This window comes from Mauremys reevesii, linkage group 13 (assembly GCF_016161935.1).
Source record: "Mauremys reevesii isolate NIE-2019 linkage group 13, ASM1616193v1, whole genome shotgun sequence".
In the NCBI taxonomy this organism is placed as follows: domain Eukaryota; kingdom Metazoa; phylum Chordata; order Testudines; family Geoemydidae; genus Mauremys; species Mauremys reevesii.
The window spans coordinates 31,730,426-31,753,983 of record NC_052635.1 but is presented as its reverse complement, the minus strand read 5'-3'; the positions used below and the strand labels follow the sequence as shown (position 1 = coordinate 31,753,983).

Genomic DNA, 23,558 nt, shown 5'->3' with positions numbered 1-23,558 from the left:
TACTGCCCCTGATGGTTGGTCAAAGCGCCTTGTCTTGCAATCACAAGAGCATTAGCGGTTCTTCAACAGCCCATTGTCTGTCTTCTTTGTATACAGTTTAGGTACTTAGTTAGCCTTTAGGTCCTCAGTTAAATGTTAGGTTGTTCGGCCGTTAGAGTCAGTGGTGAGCTGGAGCCAGTTCACACCAGTTCACAAGAACTGGTTGTTAAATTTAGAAACCGGTGTAGAACCGGTTGCTAAAGGGGCGGGCGGGTGGACACACTCTGGTCCGGGGGCCACATCTGGCCCGCAGGACCGTCCTGTCTGGCCCGCCAGAGCTCCCAGCTGGGGAGGCTCCCCTGGCCCCCTCCCCGATTTCCACCCCTCTCCCCTCGCAGAGTTGGAGTGTGCCGAGGCGCCAGCGCAGCTCTGAGCTCCTGCCGCTTTGAGCGGCATGGTAAGGGGGCCGGGCTGGGAGGAGGGGTTTGCAGGGCCATGCGGGGGAGGCGGGGGGAGGGCGCAAGTGGGGCAATTTGTCCTGGGCCCCGCAGGAGCCCCCACGAGAATCTCTGAGGCTCCTCCCTGGGCCCAGCCCCGCCTACCCAACTCCCTCCCCCCCGTTCCCTGTCCCCTTACTGCCCCCCCAGAACCTCTGCCCCATCCACCCCCACCCCCCTCTCCCTGTCCCCGGGACTCCCTGTCCCTTATCCAACCCGGCCCTGGCCCCGGCCCCTTACCATGCTGCTTACCTCCAACTCCCCCCTCTCCGCCAAGGACCCGGTAGGGAACCGGTTCTTAGGATTTTGGGAGCTCATCACTGGTTAGAGTCCCAGCTGGGACTTTGCCCTTGAGTGGGGCATGCCCCGCTCTCCTGGCTTCAAACCGTACTCATCACGTTACAGGTTGATGCCCATTAGTGACCCCGCACGACAGTTGTCTGAACTGTTTGGGGGATTCCCATAGAAAGGACAAGTGCAGAATCTGTAAGAACTTTTGCCCTAGTAAAGGAGCGGGTTATCCGCTTGAGGGCCCTCCTCATAGAGGATGCTCTTCATCCTGCTTCGAAGCCCTTCCGCTCCGATCCCACATCGAGCGCCTCATCATCGGTACAGAGGGCTCTGCCCAGTACCATTCCTCCTCGCCAAAGAAGCGGCAAAAGAAGAAGAGCTCGCCGGCACTGGAACAGAAAGGGGCCCCAGGCAAAGGACCTATGTAAGGCCATGTGCTCGATCCGGGGCTTCACAGGGTACCGCTGATTTGGGACCAAGGATCTGCCTCCCGGGAGCAACAGGGGACCCCAGCTTCTCCTAGGGCCCTCGTTGCCCAAAGTGTCCTTGGCAGCTAAAGAACAAGCAGGCTGACTGGCACCACAGACACCACGCCAGGTGCTGGACTTGCCTAAGGCCCCAGCGCCTATGGGCAAGCTGGTCATGGCCCCATAGGCCAGTGGAGCCCCCTCAGTCCCTGGACTGCAGGTGTAGATCTCCATCTCTGTGGCCTAGGACCCTGGCACTGCAGTCCCAGTCTCCGGTCAGAAGACCCAAGTCCACGCCGCTGCGCTCTCCCCCTATGAGGCATGGGACTCCAGAGTCGATGCAGAGGCACAGCAGGTCCCCGTTCCACCAGTACCATGAGCTTCCCATCAAAGATCGCCATGGCGCAAGTCACCCTCGCCCATAAGGTCTCCCAGATATTGGTCCCCACCAGGACGGGATTGCTCCCGGTAGCGGCACCAGTCTCCGTCCTCCCAGTACCACTCATCGGGCAGGCAACAATCCTCGCCTCACCGGTCGCCGACCATGGTTAGCTGACAGACTCAAGCCTCGACGGCTCCTCCCTGATCACCGGAAGGGCAATGGTCGGACTCGGATTGGGACCCACTCACCATGCCAAATGGGAGTTCAGCCCCTTGCCAAGCCTTCCTACCTCACATAAAAGCATGGTGGTCCAGATCCTGATGAACAATACAGCGGCTATGTTCTGTGTCAACAAGCAAGATGGAGCTAGATCGTGTGCTCTTTGCAAAGAAGCTCTCAGGCTCTGGGACTTCTGTGTACAACACAGCATCCATCTCATAGCCAATCTCCCCGGGGCCAAAAACGCTTTGACAGATTGCCTCAGCAGGAACTTCTCATCTCACTACGAGTGGTCTCTCCATCCGGAAGTGGTCAGCATCATCTTCCAGAGGTGGAGAACTCCCCAGGTGGACCTGTTCACCTCCAGGCAGAACAGGAAATGACACATTTTCTGCTTGATTCAGGGGATCAAAAGAGGCTCCCTGTCGGATGCTTTTCTACTCCCTTAGTCGGGGGCTCTGTTGTACTCCTTCCCCCCTTTGCCGTTAATTTACAGGGTCCTCATGAAGATCAAGCAGGACAGGGTGAAGGACTCACAGTGCTGGCTTGGTCTTGCCAGTACTGGTTTGGCACGCTTCTGGACCTCTCGTTCCTGCTCCATTACAGATATCGCTCAGGCCAGACCTGCTGTCCCAACACCATGGCAGTCTTCTGCATCCGAACCTGGTGGTGCTGCACCTGCCGGCTTGGCTGCCGCACGGTTAAATGCGGAGGAGCAGGAGTGCTCGGCAGCAGAAAGCCCTCCATCAGAGTGACCTTCCTGGCCAAATGGAAGCAGTTCGCTTGTTGGAGCTCGGATAAAGGCATTTGGCCCGAGTGGGCCTCGCTGCAGTTAATCCTGGACTATCTTCTCACGTTCCAAAGCCTGTCCCTTTCATCTATCAAGGTCCACTTGGCTGCTATCTTGGCATTCCATCCGCTGCTCGAGGGTAGGTCGGTTTTCGCCCAGGACACAACTGCCAGGTTCCTCAAGAGCCTTGAGCGCCTCTACCCACACGTCGGGGGCCCTGTCCCTCTGTGGGACCTGAATCTTGTTCTGTCGTGGCCCATAGGGCCCCTCTTCTAGCCTCTGGCTTCTTGCTCTGTCCTTCTCCTTTCCTGGAATGTCGCATTCTTGGTTGCAATAACGTTTGCCCGTCGGGTCTTTGAGATTAGGGCAATTATCTTGGAACCACCCTGTATGCCTCATCCAGCTTTCCTTCCCACAGTTTCATACGGGCCAGGACATTTACTTACCTGTCTTTTTTCCAAAGCTTATAAATCGGAGGAGGAGTGTAGGTTGCATTCCCTAGATGTCAGGAGGGCGCTGGCCTTCTACATTGAAAGAACCAAGTCATTCTGCAAGTCGACACAGTTGTTAGTTGCGGTGGCCGACAGGATGAAACAGGTGGACAACTTGAGCCTGAGAAGGAGACAGAATTTACCAATATACATTGCCAAAGAGCCACAGTAATACATCAGCAGCCCCCCATCCGCTCTTCTTCCCCCCTCCCAGCGTCTCCCCGCCACCGGCAGCCCCACCAATCAGCACCTTCCCCTCCCTCCCCGCAGTTCCCGATCAGCTGTTTCGTGGCATGCAGGAGGCTCTTTGGGGGGGAGGAGTGAGGGCACAGCAGGGGAAGGGGTGGAGTGGGGGCATGGCCTGTGGCAGAGCCAGGGGTTGAACAGTGAGCACCCCCCAGCACATTGGAAAGTTGGCGCCTGTAGCTCCAGCCCAAGAGTCAGTGCCTATACAAGGAGCTGCATATTAACTTCTGAAGAGCCACATGTGGCTCCAGAGCCACAGGTTGGCCACCCCTGGGATGAAAAGTCGTCCAGTGTCCACTCAAAGAATTTCTTATGGATCACTGCCTGCATTTGCTGCTCCTACGATTGGGCACTGGGGCCACCTCCAGCGATTGTAACCGCTCACTCAACCAGGGTGCAAGCCTCTTCGGCAGCTTTCCTAGCCCAAGTGCCTATCTGTAGGGCAGCCACCTGGTCGTCCATCCACCTGTTCGTGTCCCTTTATGCACTTATCCAGTAGACCAGGGACAATGCTGACTTCAGTAGAGCAGTACTGTAAGCCGCTAGACTGTGAACTCCGAGCCCATCTCCATTGATACTACTTGTGAGTCACCTAAAATGGAATCGACATGAGCAAGCACTTGAAGAAAAAAAAACAGTTTACCTACCTTTCGTAACTGTTGTTCTTCAACATGTATTGCTCATGTTCATTCCATTACCCACCCTCCTACTCCTCTGTTGGATTTGCTGGCAAGAAGGAAATGAGAGGGCATAGGGTCGGCAGCGCCTATATATCAGCGCACGGGCATGGCACTCAAGGAGGTGACACAGCTGACCCTATGGATACCATTAAGGCAAAAATCTCTGACAACTGTGTACGTGGGCGCGCACACACCTAGAATGGAATGGACATTAGCAACACATCTCGAAGAACAACAGTAACGAAAGGTAGGTAACCGCTTTTTCTTCCTCTCACCCCATCACACATCATTTGCTCATCATGTGACCAGTACAGTTTAACACACAAACCCTTAACCTTACTCTTATAGACTGAAATTCTATTGGCAGCTCCTCACCAGTGCCCTGCAAGCATACATGCTTTGCAGAGTGCTCAAGAGCAACAAATCATGATGTGTCTTATTTTGTGAATGCCCTGCATTCATGCTTTGCTTTACAGTATAGCAGTATATTAGAAAGAGCTAATGAGACAAAAAATACCTTTATAATGAGCATATTTTTGGTTCAGGCATGCCATTTAGTACATACTGTTTGCTGCAGAAATTCCTGCACACTATAATGTGAGAGTGTGTGGGTAAGCTGAGGAGAAGACTTTTCCAGGACTCATGGGTGTGTTCTACATTGGGTAGAGTTGAGCCTTTGATGTCTCTAGCACAGGCCCGCACAACTCGTAAAGCGGCGAGGGCCACATTCCTCCAAAGAAAACAGCCGAGGGTCGAAACCTCCCGGCCCCACAGATACACCCCGCCCCAGGGCCGTCCAGCCCTGCAGAAATAAACCCTCCTTCCCCAGTGCCGCCCCACCAAAACAGCTGTGGGTCAAAAAGGAAGGTTGGGGGTGGGGAGGTGATACTTTATTTTAAATCAACCAGGGGCTCCCAGCTGAAGAGGTGGCTGGGAGCCCTCAGGGTCAAATTAAAGGGCTCAGGGCTCCGGCGGCTGGGGGATCCCGGCAGGGCCGGTTCTAGGTGTTTTGCTGCCCCAAGCAAAAAAAAACTTGTCTGCCCCCCGTCCCAGCCCTGGGCTCCCCTCTGTACCCCCCTGCTGCCCCAGTCCTGGGCTCTCCCCCCACTGACCCACACCCCCTGCCGCCCCAGCGCTGGGCTTCCCCCTTTCCTCCCCACCAGTGCCCTCCCCCCACCCTGCTGCTGCCCCAGCCCTGGGCTCCCCCCCACCAGTGCCTCCCCCCCCACACACCTCCTGCCTCCCCAGCCCTGGGTCCCTGGTAACGGTCCCAGGGCAGGTCATTCAGCAGGAATTTTGGATGTGCACAAAACACAGACAGGATTGGTTCCCATATGGTTACAGAGGTGCAGTAAAGTGGAACCATTTTCAGCTTGTGTGATTAGAAGATATCTGGATGCATATTATAAGACTGTCCTCCATAAATGAGGAAAAGTTGAGGTGCCTTTATTATTCTTTTGTTCCACTCTTTCTTTCTATGGGGAATTTGCCAGTGCAATATCACTGTCTTCCTGAAACAAACAAAAAGGCAATGGCTGTTGAAAATAGCAATTCCAGTGCCAATAAGCATTTCTTGCTCAATTTTATCCTGCTTTTTCTAAAGCAAATTACAGTGGATCAGTATATTTGGTTTGGGAGAAATGAAGTAACAGCTGCCCAAACTGAGCTTGAGCACTCCTGAATTTTGAGGTGTTCAAATCTGGAAGGCAGGTGCTGGGGGGGCGCTGTGGGCTCCATGGGGGAGCATGGCAGCAATGTATCTGGAGCTGCATGGAGCCAGACACGCTGGCCTGAGTGGCACAGTAAGGGGGCTGGGGGTTGGAGATGGGGTCGGGGGTCCGGGGGGCAGTCAGGGGACAGGCAGCAGTAGGATAGGCATGGGAGTCCCAGGGGTTTATCAGGGGACAGGTAGGGGGTGGGGTCCTGGGGGAAAGTTGGGGGGGTCTCAGGAGGGGGCAGTTGGGGACAAGGAGAAGGGAGGCTTAGATAGGGGGTGGGGTCCCAAGGGGTAGTTGGAGCAGGGGTCTTGGGAGGGAGCAATCAGGGGACAAGGAGCAGCAGCATTTAGATGGGGGTGAGGTTCTGGGTGGCAGTTAGGGGCAGGAGTCGCAGGAGAGCGGTATCAGGGGACAAGGACCAGCGGTGTTAGATAGGGGGGTGGGGATCCTGGAGGGCAGCTGGGGCAGAGGTCTGGGGAGGCGGCAAACAGCGGCCGCATGCCGGGATTCAAACGGCTCTGCGGGCAGCCCTGAGCCCTTAAAATCCCAGCAGCGGCTGAGAATCTCTGCGGGCAGCCCAGAGCGCTTTGATTCCCAGCCGCAGCTGGGATTTAAAGGGCTCTGGGGCTCCCCGCTGCTGCGGACAGCCCAGAGCTCTCTGACTCCCGGCCGCGGCTGAGATTTAAAGGGCTCTGGGCTATCCGCAGCGGCGGACAGCCCAGAGCCCTCTGACTCCCGGCCGCGGCTGGGATTTAAAGGGCTCTGGGCTATCCGCAGCGGCGGATAGCCCAGAGCCCTCTGACTCCCGCGCGGCTGAGATTCAAAGGGCTCTGGACTCCCCGCGGTTGCCGGCAGCCCAGAGCTCTTTGCTTCCTGGCCGCGGCCGGGATTCAAAGGGCTCTGAGCTGCCTGCAGAGCGCCATGTGCGGGGGATTTAGAATCCCCTCGCGGGCCGCACAGTGAGGCTCTGTGGGCCGCATGCGGCCTGCGGGCCGTGTGTTTTGCAGGCCTGCTCTAGCATAACAATCCATATTGTTACAATCCAGGGGGGAGGGATAGCTCAGTGGTTTGAGCATTGGCCTGCTAAACCCAGGGTTGTGAGTTCAATCCTCAAGGGGCCACTTAGGGGCAAAATCAGTACTTAATCCTGCTAGTGAAGGCATGGGGCTGGACTTGATGACCTTTCAGGGTCCCTTCCAGTTCTATGAGATAGGTATATCTCCATATATAAAGTCTTTCCTCCCCTATTCTTACCTGTTGGGTTTAAAAGAAAGGCCAGCAAGATTTCTATTTTCCAATTCTTTATCCCTGCAGAAATCACCAGATTATTTTATGGAGAACAAAAGGGAAAAACTGTTATGTTTGTGTTAAAGCCATTCTCTTTGAGTTGTTCAGAGTTGCAGACTATAATTAGAAAATAATATTAATACATTTCAGTTAGTCTGCATTTTCATTTCAGTCTAAAATTAAGTAAATTTTACTACAAAATTTTCATTTATGAGGACAGTGGAGGTTCCCCTCGCCTCTTAAAGTATCTTTCTTAATTAAAGAATTCTTTTTATAATGTCTTTTTAGATCGCAGCAAAGCTGAGATGGATCTGAAAGAACTGAGTGAATCAGTCCAGCAGCAGTCCACACCTGTGCCGCTAATTTCACCAAAACGACAGATTCGCAGCAGGTTCCAGCTTAATCTTGACAAGACAATAGAGAGTTGTAAAGCACAGTTAGGTATGCCCAGAGTCCATTAAATAAGGGGAGCATGAAACCTAAACTCAAAGGAAACTTTGATTTAAGGGTTGATTTTGTTTACAAACTTGAAAAGTATTTTTCCACGTTGTAAAACCTTAAATACTTTTTACACAAAAATGTAAAATCAGATGATGATGTTTGAATACTTAAGGGAATACATTTTGAATGTGTTAAGCTGGAACAATCTAACGTATAGTAGAACCTGCTGTTACGAATCTCTCTGAAGAACTTTCATGTTTTAACCTATGTTCTTTGCATCTTTCTGATGTAGATTAGTATACTTATTTTTGTGGTCTTATTTTTCCTTGTAACATGAAAAATTCAAGAACTGTAGCTAGTTTACTAAACACTACCTGATATTAACATATCCAGTTACACCCGGTAGGGTATGGTGATACTATTAAATATTTGTATTGCGCTATTGCTTTGCATGGCACTTCATAATGATTTAAAAAACGACAACACCGCTCCTTGGAAAATCTGCCAGTCTAAGGTCCTGATTTGGCAAACATACATGTAAGTAACTTTAGTCACATGGGCGGTCCCATTGATTCTAATGTGATTACTTTTGTAGTTAAAGTTACACACATGCGTGTTAGCCAGATTGGCCCTAGGTTAGACAAATTTAGAACATGAAGGGAACTGATAAATGAGTAGGCAGGGAAAGGAGGGCCAAGGGTTAAATCCAGTAAAAATGTAAATCAGATTATAGAGAATGACACTCAGACATTCTGATATTGTTAAATAGAGAGTAAGGTAGGACACAAGAGGAGGTGGAGGTAGCTTGGGAATGGAAGTCAAGGTAGTAATACAAATGAACTTTCCAGTGTATAGAATCATGCAAAATATTTTATTTTTCTATCATATCACAGAGTCACTATCCAGTTAATGTGGATTAGAGTACATTTGTTTTGTGTTTTTCTGTGTTAGGAATCAATGAAATCTCTGAAGATGTTTATAACGCAGTAGAACATAGTGACTCTGAGGATTCTGAAAAATCAGACACCAGTGACAGTGAATATATCAGTGATGATGAACAGAAATCAAAGAATGATCAGGAAGATGGAGAGGACAAAGAAAGTGGAAAAAGTGACAAAGAATCATTGACCATGAAAAAAAAACCTAAACCCCCAGCTCCAGCTGACGTCAAAGAGGAACTTAAAAGCACAAGTCCAGGAGTGGAGAAAACAGATGTCCCTGTCAAAGAAAAGGCTAATACAGACTCTGAGAAAGACTTTTCTGAAAAGGGAAAAAATTTGCAGCATCCTGCAAAAGAAAAACTGAAAGGTAAAGATGAGACAGACTCTCCAACTGTGCATCTGGGTCTGGACTCTGATTCAGAGAGTGAACTTGTCATCGATCTAGGGGAAGATCATTGTGGGCGTGAGGGACGGAAAAACAAGAAAGAATCTAAAGAACCGCCTCCTAAGCAAGATGGTAGGTTGAATTTATTTCCTTCTTTCATTTATGTGACAGACATAAAAGTAATGAACCCATAGTTTTCAATAATTGCTGGTCTCATTGAATGATCATTCGCAGGAGATAGGTGCTTTTCACCAGTGCTCAGTATTGTAGCGCATATACTGTACAACCTTGCATGAGTTTGGAATTTAACTTGCAAGTTTTTCAAGATTTTTGAATTTCAGCCACTCTTCTGTGAGCCCTGCAACAACATAATGATCCAGGAGATATTAGACTTGATCAAGCACTCCCAAACGTGTGTAATCCCACTAAAGTCAATTTAAGTGCTCCCATTAGTAAAAGTCATAAGAACAGATCTGTTATGTACGGTATCAGTTCATGTTGTCCATGTGTTAATCATGGTAAATGTAAATTGCAATTAGCCATTAAGAAAAGTACTTTCGCTAGCTGTGCTCAGCATTACAGCTGTTAGACAAAAAATATTTGTCCAGACCAGTCTATACTTTGGTGAGATGTGTGGTATATAAGCCTAGCTAGATCTTATTTTTAAGTTCTTTATTTTTCATATTAGATAACTTTCTTTTTTTCCTCTTTATTACATTTTATTTTTAAGTTGTAGGTAAAGTTCCACCTTCTTCCAGTGCAAGCAGCCAGCCTCCACCTGAAACTCCTGTGCTTACCCGGTCTGCAGCCCAAACTCCACCAGCTGGAGTCACAGCTACTACTAGTGCTACTTCTACTGTCACTGCTCCAGCAGCAGCCACAGGGAGCCCTGTGAAAAAGCAGAGGCCGCTTCTACCTAAGGAAACAGCCCCTGCTGTGCAGCGAGTAGTGTGGAATTCTTCAAATAAATTTCAAACGTCGTCTCAGAAATGGCACATGCAAAAGGTACAGAGGCAACAGCAGCAGAGCCAGCAGTCTCAACAGTCGCAACAACCTCAGTCTTCTCAAGGGACAAGATATCAGACAAGACAGGCAGTAAAAGGTATACACTTGTAACAATGTGTCCACGGTGCCCTAATTGCCTAGTAGTGTTCATGGTGATCCAAGCCCTTCTAACCAGGAATTCTACCACGAAAACCAATATCTCAAAGTATGGCTCTACTCTGAAAAGTGACTCTTTAAAAATGTAACACCTTACTAAACTTATTAGCTTCCTGTGGTATGTCTTTAGAACCATTTATCCTTACTTTACAATAGGTTTGCATTTTTTTTGCCATTGTCAACCATCACAGCTCTAGAAGAGTGAACTGAATTATTTTCTGGATCGTAGAAATGTAGGGCTGGAAGGGACCTCAAGAAATCATCAAGTCCAGCCCCCTGTGCTGAGGCAGGCATCAAGGACCCAATACACCTAGACCAGTGATACTCAGACTGAGGCTCAGGAGCTGCAAGTGGCTCTTCAGTGTGTCTCCTGCTGTTCATGATATTAAAACACTGTGTAATTTAATTATTAACCAGTCTAAGTTATTACCCTATCAGGATTCTTTTACTATGTTATTAACCAATTGTAGTTGATAAAATAATACTTGTTCAAGATAACCATAGTAAATGAAATAATGAATTCACACTACTGTAGCTCTTTTGGGTAATGTTGATCAATGATGTGGCTCTTGAACCACTGAGGTCTGAGTATCACTGACTTAGACCATCCCTGAAAGGTGTTTGTCAACCTGTTTTTGATAACCTCCCGTGGTAGGGATTTCACAACCTCTCTTGGAAGCCTATTTCAGAGCTTAACTACCCTTGGTGATTTCAAATTCTTTTTTGACTCAATATAACTGACTCTAGGATAATGTTTCTCAAATGTGGCCACCAGTTTGCATGCTCTAGTATCCATTTGTCTGTGGTACAAGGCTTTGTTAGCCACAGTAAACTGCCCCAGAAATGCTAACAAAGCCTTGGACCACAGACAAATGGATACTAGAGCATGCAAATTGTAGGCACCCTTTACAGTGATTCCAAAATGGAACTTTCATATTGTACATATGGTGGTAGCTGCTGGAAGCACAGCAGGCTGGAAGTCTAGTAAGTGGACCTCTGAGAAGCAGGTTGAGGGAGTCCTGGAAACTCAAGTGGGACACAGATTCACAGGAAAGACTTGTACTGTGACCAGAATTGAAAGTGGCAAGCCTCTAAGCTGTCTTAGCATATTTATCTTTAGGTCACGTATAAGAGCCAAGCAAATGATTAATAAGGGCAATGTAGCATTATTTCATGAATATTACAGTTTTATAAATAATAGTAGCAAAAGCATTCATAACTTAGATTAATGAAATGGCTAGATGCATCCATTTACTAAAGAATGCCTATCATTAGCATGCTAGTAAACAGTTTTTTAGCTGTTTGCCTATTCATTAATTTATTGAAATGGTTAATGTATACAGTGACTTAATTTATTTGTATGTTTTATTTTCTTAGCTGTACAGCAAAAAGAGATCACCCAGAGCACTTCCACATCAACTATCACCTTGGTTACAAGTACTCAGCCTGTTTCTATGGTTACCAGTTCTGGTTCTTCAAGTACACTTTCTTCTTCAATTAATACAGACTTGCCAATAGCAACAGCTTCAGCTGATGTGGCAGCAGATATTGCAAAGTACACTAGCAAAGTAAGTTCTTGAGCAGGGTTTTCTTAAAAATTTATTTTGAAATAATTTGTTACTCAGTAGATTGTAAGGGGCTTATTAAAAGTGCTAGCATTTGCCGAAATTCAGAAGAATAGTTTATCATCTGATTCAGCTGGTGTTAATAAGGTCACAAAGTAAAAAAACTTGGAAAAATCAATCGTACTCAAAAGATGAATTTCAAATGAAGTTTTTAGTTTAAGCATGGCGAGTCATGTCATATCATTCCCCACTTGAACTCTCAGGACACTGACCTAAGCAATATGGACCAGGTTTAATTTAAAAAAAAAGAGAGAGAGAGAACAGGATACACTAAATATTTGTTCATTTTTGCTCTTCAAAGGCCAAATTATGGTTCCATTGACTTCAGAGGGACCAAAATTTAACCCTAAAAAGCTTGTCTTCAGTGCAACTAGAAGTCAGCAACTTTCACCAGAGGTGTTAATACAGTCCTTTACCATATTGCTAAAAAACATGTGTTAAGTCTTTGAGTCTGATTTGCCCCTCTTGCATTTCACTTTTGTGGGACTATTCTCGTGTGTTCTAAAGAGGGAACATATTAATCAGTAACAGAGTGCATCATGATCCAGTGGCTAGGGCACTGAACTGGAAGTTAGGAGACCCCAGTTCTATTCCAGGCTCTGCCATTGACATGTTGTATGACTATGGGCAAGTGAATTCAGTGTTCTGTCCCAGATTTCCTATTTGTAAAATGGGCACATTTTGCTTCTGGCTTGGTTCAGCAGTCTGTAAATTTCAGCCACAGATCATATATACTGTACACTGTAGTTACTTGACTACTACATTACTTTTACAGTAGTTTCCTCCCATAACCCTACAACTACTCCACTTCGTTAAATGATAAGTGATCTAGACATATTTTCTATTTCTTCATAGAAGAGTAAATCTATACTCAATCTTAAGAAATAATTCTCATTAACACTGTGGAATTGACTTTCTGTAGATCTTTATTAATAAATAAATAAATATGTTCCTATTTTAAAACAATGTATATTTTCACCATATGGAAATGTCATTCAAGGTATAGGTTGGACATTGCTCAAAGAATGAAGCAGTTATGAGTAAGTGTGTGACCTTAGTTGGATGTAATTTATGTATACAGTACAGGTTTGTACATACCATTGGTTTGATTTGATGAAGAACAAAGTTTCTCTTCTAAAAGAAGACCAGAGCTTCACATATATTAGTTGAGCAGAAATGCAGTATTTTATAAATTCAACATTATTTATTATCTTGGGATTAATACAGATGATAATGCATAGAGATTGACTTAACTGCATTTTACATTGTAGTTACAATTAATATATATACTGTACTTTGGATTTCTTTCATGTTATTCGGGAAATCCATGCTTCTAGTTACTTGCCAAGATGAAACCTCAGGGCTCTGTGGTATTCTTACAACATGTTAACACCAAAGCTGTTCTATTCATAATTAGGCTTCCCATCTCCTCCTCTCTGCCTTTCGGGTCCATTCTTCTGAGTGCATTAAAGAACACAATTTTTATGTATTTCTGTATCCTGCCTTTTTGTAAGAACGGAGCCAGCAGTCAGTATGGGGTGTGGTGTAATACGCTTGTAGTCATAAAGAAACCAAGCTCGCTATGGCATTTTGTTGGCTAATGGTCCAACAGAGCGGTAAGGATGCCATCACTACTGCAGCTATCCTTTTTAACAAACTGATGGATATTGCAGAATCAGTTGGACAGTTAAAAACATTGTATTTCAGCCTTTTTAAAATCTGGGCTCAGTTTTGTATCAGTCTTGGCAGTATCCCTTGGAAAATCATCTCAAAATCATGATCTAATATCTCTTCATAATCCTAATGAGAAGTTTTTTAAAATGTACTCTGATAAATGTATATAAAGATACGTGGCACTGTTGACAGCAATGTAAGTTCATTCATGCAAGGGAAAAAACTAGTAAAAATGAATGTGTTGGTCATTAAAAAATAGACGCTGGAAAAAAAGCAATTTCTCTTTTTCAGATGATGGATGCAATAAAAGGAACAATGACTGAAATATATAACGATCTTTCCAAAAATACCACTGGAAGTACAATAGCAGAGGTCAGTATTGCTTTCATCAGAGCATATTGCTTTTTTTAAACTTAGAAAATCATCAAACATTAAAAAAAAGTCCTTTATTTAAATAATATGGAAAACTTGGCCTGTATGCATGCCTAAAAGAAATTCTGAACTAAAGCTGACTTTGGACCCTAACTTCTTTGCTGTCTAATCTATGACTGTTGTCACAGATACAAGTACCTCTGTTGTTGTTATATGGTAGCACCTAGGAGTCCTTGTTAGAGACCATACCACATTTGGCTAGGGGCTGTACACCAGCAGAACATTACCATAAAAATGTTGAGCACTTCAACCTAACTCAAAAGGGTTTTTTTGGGTTTTTTTGTTGATTTAAATCCAAAACTATGCTCTATTGTAATGTAGCATTTTATGTTTAGTTTCATTTTGTTTTAGACACTTGCATTGCAAGAGTTTCTCATGATCACATTGTAGAAACCGCAGTGTAACTTTGATCCTTCTCGCCAAAGACTCCTGATTATTTTATCATTCACTGTTTATTACATAGGGTTTTTTTGTTGCAGTGTAAAACTCTGCATTGATTAGATGAAAGGATTGTATTTTGTATTAACTGCTACACACGGTTAGTAGTTATTTTCAGAGATGATGTCTCACTGTTTTTGTGTGTTTTCTGTTTTCTTTTAAAAATTGGAACAAACTGATTACGTAATGCAAACTGCCTTAGAACATAAGCAAGAGAGAACTCTGGAGCAGGAGTGACTTCTTTTAATCCAGAACTGGAAGAGTATGTCTACACAATAACAACAAAAAACCCAAGGTGGTGAATCTCAGAGCTAGGTCAATGGACTCGGGCTCGTCCTGCGGGACTAAAAGTAGGAGTATTGACGTTTGGGTATCAGCCGGAACCCCGGGCTCCAACCCAAGCCTGAATGTCAACACTGCTGTTTTTAGCCAGCTAGGGCAAGCCCCAGTCAGTTGACAAGGGTTCTGAGACTTGCTGCCACTGGTCTTTTATTTTTTGCTGTGTAGAAACATATCCAAAATCATCCATTTGAGTGATTATGTCCCCAGCCTCTATGCTTCTTAAATTAATAGGAAACGTACTTTCGAATACTTGGGCCATTTAAAAAATATTACAAGACATCAATAACTACAGTCAAAACTGAGGGATGTGGCTTAGGTTCAGATCAGATACATTTGAAGCCTGATAAGTTTTAGTCCAGCAGTTTTTAGAGATAAGGTGCCTGATACTCCATTTTCTTACAATTGTGTAAATTGGGAATGACTCCATAGATGTCAATAGAGTTATGTTGGTGTAAAAATGATGTAAATAAGAGAAGAATAAGGCCCAAGTTGAGCAGCTCTGTTTTGAGTTTTAAAACAAGTCTCTCCCTTGTTTATGGTAGGAAACGCCCACAAGCAAGAGTTTGCTTTGTATCTCTCTTATTGATGCTTATGGATATTCTGGAACCTTGGTTAATTGGTCAGAATGCTTCGGGCCTAATTCTCATTTACGCTTAAGACCTCTTTGTAAAAGAGACCTTAGTGTAAATGAGAATCAGGCCGTTTGTCTCTAAGCCCAGTTTTGCTAAATGATTAGGTAGCTATGTTTTATATACATGGAAATTTGTATTTTCCATTTTATTAAATCTTATCTCTTCGATATTTCAGATTCGTCGTTTGAGAATTGAAATAGAGAAACTTCAATGGTTACATCAACAGGAACTCTCAGAAATGAAACACAATCTTGGTATGAAAAGTATAACCTAAAATAATGTGATTTCAAAGACTGTGGTATATGTTTGCTTCATTTATGCGCCTGTACCCGTTGTCCATGTGTGAAGGGTTAGAAAATAGAACAGAACGTGTTGTGCTGATATTACTGGGCATGTACCCAGTAATTTAGACAGTTGCTGTTTTAATGAAAACAGCAGTTAAAATAGTTTTTAGTTTAACCAGTAAAATAAGAGTTATGCTTGGGAAAATGTTTCTGAGAAAGCTTATAGTAACCTGGTCCTCACCATGTGGACTGATATTCTATGATCATTGGATAACCTCTGTTAAGAGACCTAACTCATTAATGAATGTTTTGACCTATTTATTTTGGGCTATCTGTTCACAGACACAGTACTAACAGTAATTAGAGCTATGCAAAAAAATTTCAGCAAATAATTCATCAAAAAGGCGCTGTTGGTGACCTGAAAACGATATGCGTATTGATATTGAATTAGCTGAATTGTTTCAGGTGGACCAAAAAAATTGAAATATTTCAGAAATGTCAAAACAAAATGTTTTGTTTTGACCTGTCTCAAAATATTTCATTTTGATGAAAGGAGAGGAAATTAGATTCACAGAATGGCCAGGAGTGGGGAGCGGTCCTCCCCTATAACTTTTAGCTCAGTGGTTAGGGAACTCACCTGGCACCTGGGAGACCAGGGTTCTGTTCCTCTCTCTGCCTAATGTGGAAAAGGGATTTCAGCAGTGGAGATGAGTTCCCTAACCACTAGATTATGGGCTATTTTGGTCTTTCTCAGTATCTCCTGTGGACGCTGTTCCACTTCATATAAATGTAAAGTTACTGATTCACGGACTTGAACTTGGGTCTCCCACATTCTAACTGAGGATCTCATTTTCAGCCAGCCTCCACTAATGTATCCCCAAGGTTTGGGCCTGCTCCCAATGAAATTGGTGTGTGTGCTGAGGGGATTATTGGTGATTTCAAATTCTTTTTTGACTCAATGTAACTAACTCTAGGATAATGTTTCTCAAATGTGGCCACCAGGGGCTTTTCTTGCGGCCACTGCTTCATAGGTGGGGTGTGTGTTGGGGGAGGGGCGGCAACTAAAGCAGAAGCCCCTCCCCTGGGGCTGCCAGCAGTGGTTTGGGCCCTGGCCACCTCCGGAGACAGAAAAGCTGGAGGAGCAGACAGCCAGTATGTGTTCCCCACCTTCCCAAGTGTGGTGGGGTTGGGCTTCAGACCTGGGGTGATGGGTGGCAGGCTCCACCCATGGGCCTTTGGACTCCATCCCCCGGGCTACATCCTCAGGCATGGGGCTTTGGGCTCCATTCCCTGACGGTGAGGTGACGGGCTCTGGCCCTGAGCTCATCCTCCCCAATGACCCTTGGCCCCTGCTGCCTCCCCCAGTGCCCCATCACCCCACAGCCTTCATAGCCACTTCCCCATCCAGGGTTTAATTTGTCTCTGGGCTTGCCAAGACTGAGGGTTTGGCTACACTGGAGAGTTGCAGCGCTGGTGGAAGCTTTACAGCGCTGCAACTTAGTAACTGTCCACACCTGCAAGGCACATCCAGCGCTGCAACTCGCTGGCTGCAGCGCTGGCTGTACACCTGGTCTGCTTGGGGTATAACGAGTGCAGCGCTGGTGATGCAGCACTGCTCGTCAAGTGTGGCCACACACCAGTGCTGTTATTGGCCTCCAGGGTATTAGGAGATATCCCAGAATGCTTTTAACTAAATTACTCTCTTTGTTTTGTTATGATGCCTCTCTTCGTTTTGTTGTGAACTCGGGCTCCGGGAGCTGCTTATCTAAAAAACAAACACAGCTCTTGTTTGCTGTGATCAATCTGTAACTGACTGTGAACAATCAATTGAGATAACCCACTACCTTGCTGTGAATGAGGCAGGCAGGGGGATGAGTGTTTGCTTGAGGAGAGAAACAGCCGGGGGAGGGGGAGAAAGGGAGTCCGTTGGAGCAGCTGCTTATCTGGTCTGCAGGCTATTTGCAGTTAAGAGTAAATGAGGGGTCAAGGAAATTTTCAGATTTTGCAAGGCAGGGAGCTGAAGTGTCGGCTCCAAAAATCCACTCTCTCTCTCTCCCCCGCTCCCTGTCACACTCCACCCCACCCCCCTCTTTTGAAAAGCACGTTGCTGCCACTTGAACGCTGGGATAGCTGCCCATAATGCACCACTCCCAACAGCGCTGCAAATGCTGCAAATGTGGCCACACTGCAGCGCTGGTAGCTGTGAGTGTGGCCACACACCAGCGCTTTCCCTACACAGCTGTACGAACACAGTTGTAACTCCCAGCGCTGTACAGCTGGAAGTGTAGCCATACCCTGAGTAAGTCTGCTGTGAAAAGTGATATTTGTATTAGGGCTGTCAATTAATCACAGTTAACTCACGCGATTAACTCAAAAAAATTAATCGTTATTAAAAAAATAAATTGTGATTAATTGCAGTTTTAATCGCACTGCTAAACAATAGAATACCAATTGAAAATTGTTAAATATTTTGGATATTTCACTACATTTTCATATATATTGTATTCTGTGTTGTAATTGAAATCAAAGTGTATATTATTTTTGTTTACAAATATTTGCACTGTAAAAACGATAAACAAAAGAAATAGTATTTTTCAGTTCACCTCATACAAGTACAGTAGTACGATCACTTTGTCATGAAAGTGCAACTTACAAATGTAGATTTTTTTGTTACATAACTACGCTCAAAAATAAAACAATATAAAACTTCAGAGCCTACAAGTCCACTCAGTCCTACTTCTTGTTCAGCCAATCGCTAAGACAAAGAAGTTTATTTACATTTACAGGAGATAATTCTGCCCTCTTTTTATTTACAATGTCACCAGAAAGTGAGAACAGGCATTTGCATGGTCAGATATTCAAAACATTTGTATGCCTGTTCATGCTTCGGTCACCATTCCAGAGGACATGCTTCCATGCTGATGACACTTGTTAAAAAAAATAATGCATTAATTAAATTTGTGACTGAACTCCTTGGGGGAGAATTGTATGTCCTATGCTTTGTTTTACCTGCATTCTGCCGTGTATTTCATGTTATAGCAGTCTCGGATGATGACCCAGCACATGTCCATTTTATACTGCTGGAGGAATTCTGCACCAAAACATTAAAAATTCTGCATCAAAAAATTAAAATTTCAGCATCTGATATTATAAAATTATGCTAAATTCTCCATACTTTATTTGTCAAAATAACACAGTATAATCACTTTGGTTTCAATTATTTTGGTAATTTATTTAAACTACTATAAAATGGATGGAGAATGGAAGTGGGGAGCATTGGAGGAAATTCCCAATCCCCATTGCCTAACTGTAATGTAACTAGGTTTGACTCTTTATTTCTAGTTATTAGTCAACAAATATATGCAGCCATATGCTCAGTGTTACATCATCGCGAACTGAAGACAAAGTGAGGGCTGGGGAATCAAACTCACATTTTAGTTAAAAAATTTAGACCAGTTCTAATCACTAAAGTACCATCAGCATTTATAAGGCCATCCTGTCCTTTACACCACTCTGGCAATATAAAGGAGCTTTAAAACTTTTACACGTATTTTATACTCCTGGGGGAATTCACAAAGAGAATGGGAGCAATTGACTAAGCAGGCAGGCTGCTACATTCTGCCATGCCTGAGGGGACAGTGCCTGTCCCATGCCTACCTCCTTAGAAACACTCCAAAGCCCTGCCCCTCCACACCAAGCGTGCTGCAGTAGTGAGTGAGAGGGACAGAGTCTCTCGTCATTTTTCTGCGGAGAAGCAAAGAAATCTGCAGGGAATATGAATTCTGTGCATGTGCAGTGATGCAGAATTCCCACAGGAGTAAAAATTTTAAGAACACTTTCACTGCAGATTTCACAAAACGCAAAGACGGTACCAATGTGAGATTTCTAAAGATAGCTACATCATTATCTCCTGGAAATTAAACAAACTGCTTGTCTGAGTGATTGGCTAAACAAGTAGGACTGAGTGGACTTGCAAGCTCTAAAATTTTACATTGTTTTATGCAGGTTTTTTGTACATAATTCTACGTTTGTAAGTTCAACTTTCATGATAAAGAAATTGCACTACACTACTTGTATTAGGTGAATTGAAAAAAACTATTTTGTTTTTTTTATAGTGCTAATTCTTGTAATCAAAAATAAATATAAAGTGAGCACTGTACATTGTGTATTCTTCTTCGAATGATTGCTCCAATGCATTCCAGTTAGGTGTGCGCGCCGCGCGTGCACGGCTTCTCCGGAACTTTTTTACCCTAGCTACTCCGGCGGGCCGGCTGGCGCCCCCTGGAGTGGCGTCGCTATGGCGCTTGTTATATACCCCAGCCAGCCCGTCCGCTCCTCAGTTCCTTCTTCCCGCCCGTGACGGCAGTCGGAACTGTGGAGTGCTCAGTAGTCCTCCACATCCCTAGCTCTCGCTACTCATTGTTGTATATAGTTTCTTTACTGTTAGTATAGTTAGTTTAGTAGTTAGTGTTTTAGATAAGGATAGGGGGAGTATTTCCTCCCTTCCCCTCCCCGGTGCGGGCTCATGCCCAAGGCACCGGGCTTTAAGCCCTGTGCAGCGTGCCAGAGGCCTATGCCAGTGGGTGACCCTCACGGCTCCTGCCTCCGTTGCCTGGGCGAGGCACACCGCACCGACAAGTGTGCTATTTGTTCGGCTTTTAAGCCGCGGACCCGTAAGGACAGAGACAGTCGCCTCAAGCAGCTCCTTATGGAGGCGTCCCTCCAGCCTCCGGCACCGTCAGCGCCGGCACCGAGGGCTTCTTTGGTGCAGAGTGCACCCGTGGCACCGACCGGCTCCGGCACCGTGGCCACGGTACCTAAACCGCCGCCTAAGACGACCCGGCACCGCTCGCTCTCGCCTTCACGCAAGCAGAAACTGGCGAAGGCTGTAGCGAAGGCACGCACAGAGACCGCCACGAGAGTGGCTGCGGCAGTGCGTAAAGCGGGCCCTGAGCCCTCGACTCCGGCTCCGCAAGCGCCGTCGAGTCCGGCACCGCCACGCTCCCCGGCACCGACCGAGGTTGAGCCAAGGCTGCCTTCGACGCCGGAGACATTCTCCTCCGCGCGGGACCTGATCAGGCTCATAGAGGCTCCGGCCCCCGGCACCGCCAGTGCGGGCTGTTGTCTCTCTGGGCAAGCCAGCCAGAATGACAAGACCGCCCTCTATCGACGAGCGGCATGGAAGACGGTCCCGGTCCCGGTCCCGGCGCAGGTCCCCGTCCCGTCGTTCGGGATCTCGTCGCCGCTCCTCTTCACGGCACCGAGCGCCATCCCGACGCCGGTCTGAGTCCCGGTACCGCTCTCGATCTCGGTACCGGTCGCACTCCCGGCACCGATCCAGGTCACCGTACCGTCGGTACCGTCAGAGATCTTCTCGGCACCGCGACTCTCTGAGTTACTCCCGGCACCGCGGATCCCGGTCCCGGTCGAGCTCCCGGCGCCGGTCGAGCTCCCGGCACCGCCGCAGTCCGCGCTCACGTTCACCGTCCCGTCGGCGCTCTGCGTATCGACCCTCGGTGCCGTCGGTGCAGGGCCTCCCGCCTTCAGCGGTTCAGTCCTTCGGCACCACAGCACCGCCTTGGCCATCCCGCACAGCGTCCGTGGCCTCCGGTGCCGATGATACTGCCCACCGGTGGCCGACCCCACAAGGACTCCCTCATGAGCAGTGGGGCTACTGGGTCCCGTGGGGACAGCATGAAGGGCAGGGTATCCCGTTTCCCAGGAGGGATGTGACCACCAGCACCAGGGTCCCTGAAGCGACTGTTAGCCGGCCGCCTCCCTCCCCTCCGCACGAGCCCTCTGCTCATCCGGTCCGCCAGTCACCCACGCCTCACGATTTGGAGGAGGCTCAGCCACCGGCCGTAGAGCCTGAGCCGGTTGTGCAGGGTGCATCTTCATCATCCTCGCCGGACGAGGCGGTGGCAGGTGCTGCGGCCAGCGAACCCCCGCCCATTGACCTCCGGGCCTTCCAGGACCTGCTTCGCAGGGTGGCGGCGTCCATGAATCTTCCCGTCGAGGAGGTCCAAGAGGACGAGGATCCAATTACCAATGTGGTGGGTGCGGACGCTCCCGTCCGCGTGGCGTTACCCTTTGTCCGGACCATTCAAAAAAACGCCACTACGCTCTGGCAGATCCCCGCTTCCATTCCACCCACAGCACGCGGGGTCGAGCGGAAGTACTCAGCCCCACCATCAGGCTATGAGTACCTTTACTCCCACCCAACCCCGGACTCCCTCATAGTCCAATCTGTTAACGACCGCGAGAGGCACGGCCTAAATCCAAGGACGCCAAGCGCATGGACTTGCTCGGCCGTAAGATCTACTCCGCAGGGGGTTTGCAGCTGAGGATCGCAAACATCATGGTCCTCCTTGCCAGGTACGTCTTTGACATTCTGACGTCCCTGGCGAAGTTCACGGAGCTCCTGCCTTCCACATCACGCCAGGAGTTCTCCGCCTTGCTGGACGAGGGGAGGAAGTCCTCCCGGTCATCAATTACAGCCGCCCTCGACGCGGCGGACTCCTGGGCTCGGACCTTGGCATCCGGCGTGACAATGAGGCGCATCTCCTGGCTGCAGTCCTCCACCCTGCCGCCAGAGGTGCAGTATACCCTTCAGGACCTCCCCTTCGACACCCAGGGTCTGTTTTCCGAAAAGACAGATTCTCGGATCCAGACCCTGAAGGACGGGCGCATTGCCATCCGCACGCTAGGCATGCATACGCCGGCGACGCAGCGCAGGCCCTTCCGGCCGCAGCCCTCCCGCTACCAACAGCGCTATCGCCCCTATGTCAGCCGACGACCGACCCAAAATCGCCGTCGTCCGTCCGGCAACCGCCGCAACCAGGGCCAGGCCGCTTCCAAGGCCCCTCAGGGGGCTAAGCAGGCCTTTTGATGGGGCGATCGAGGACGGCCCATCACTCTCCCTACCGGATCCTTCCCCATTATTTTACAACCGCCTTTCCCATTTCTTTTCGGCGTGGTCCCGCTTAACATCGGACAACTGGGTGCTTCAAACAGTCCAGTCGGGATACCGCCTTCAATTTGTTTCACCCCCGCCTTCCCACCCACCCTCCCTGTCCCTCTTCAGGGACCCCTCTCACGAGCAAGTCCTCTTACAAGAGGTTCAGACTCTGTTGAGCGTGGGTGCCATAGAAGCAGTGCCTCAAGACAGGCGGGGCAGGGGATTCTACTCCCGTTATTTTCTCATCCCCAAGGCGAAAGGCGGGCTACGTCCTATCCTGGACCTTCGCGAGCTGAACAAATACCTGCTCAAGCCCAAGTTTCGTATGGTCACCCTGGGGACCATTATTCCCTCCCTGGATCCGGGAGACTGGTTTGCCGCCCTCGACATGAAGGACGCCTACTTCCATGTCGCGATCTATCCTCCTCATCGGCGTTACCTTCGGTTTGTGGTCAACAACGCCCACTACCAGTTCGCCGTGTTGCCATTCGGACTCTCCACTGCACCGAGGGTATTTACAAAATGCATGGCAGTCGTAGCAGCAGCCCTCCGCCGTCGTCAGATGCACGTCTACCCGTATCTCGACGACTGGCTGGTCCGAGCTCAGTCCCGTCAGCTCGTGATAGAACAGATGGCAGAAATTCTGTCTCTCTTTCAGCGGCTTGGTCTTCTCATCAACACCGAGAAGTCCACTTTGTTCCCAGCGCAGCGGCTGGAGTTCATCAGAGCGGTTCTCGACTCCACGGTTGCCAGGGCCTCTCTTCCTCGAGCCCGGCACCAGACGATGGTCTCCATCATCCGGGACCTCGTCGCCTTCCCGACCACAACAGTGCGCTCCTGCCTACGCCTTCTGGGTCACATGGCCTCCTGCACATATGTCACCGCATATGCGCGGCTCCATCTTCGCCCCTTCCAGTCCTGGCTCGCGACGGTGTACCGGCCTCATCGAGACCCCATCGACATGGTGGTCACGGTCAACAGGACGGCCCTCGACTCCCTCCGCTGGTGGCTCACCCCGGAGGTCGTGTGTGCGGGAGTCCCGTTCCATCCTCCTCGCCCATCCGCCACGCTGACCACGGATGCCTCAGCACTCGGTTGGGGGGCCCACCTGGGCGACCTTCACACCCAAGGCCTTTGGTCGCCCCAGGAGCTCGCGCTACACATCAATGTCCGCGAGCTCCGTGCCATCCGCCTCGCC

The 23,558-nt window shown here is 47.9% G+C and overlaps 1 protein-coding gene across 25 annotated transcripts in view; it reads left to right on the top strand.

Annotated features, from left to right (window-relative positions):
• ZMYND8 (zinc finger MYND-type containing 8) overlaps positions 1 to 23,558 on the top strand; it is a 152,818-nt gene that overhangs the window by 112,627 nt on the left and 16,633 nt on the right. For all 25 annotated transcript variants that reach the window (XM_039498977.1, XM_039498982.1, XM_039498972.1 and 22 more), the window contains 6 exons: positions 7,336 to 7,488; positions 8,440 to 8,946; positions 9,545 to 9,916; positions 11,353 to 11,543; positions 13,566 to 13,646; positions 15,294 to 15,372. In XM_039498977.1, the coding sequence (XP_039354911.1) occupies positions 7,336 to 7,488; positions 8,440 to 8,946; positions 9,545 to 9,916; positions 11,353 to 11,543; positions 13,566 to 13,646; positions 15,294 to 15,372 (1,383 nt within the window). The remainder of the gene's footprint in view (positions 1 to 7,335; positions 7,489 to 8,439; positions 8,947 to 9,544; positions 9,917 to 11,352; positions 11,544 to 13,565; positions 13,647 to 15,293; positions 15,373 to 23,558) is intronic.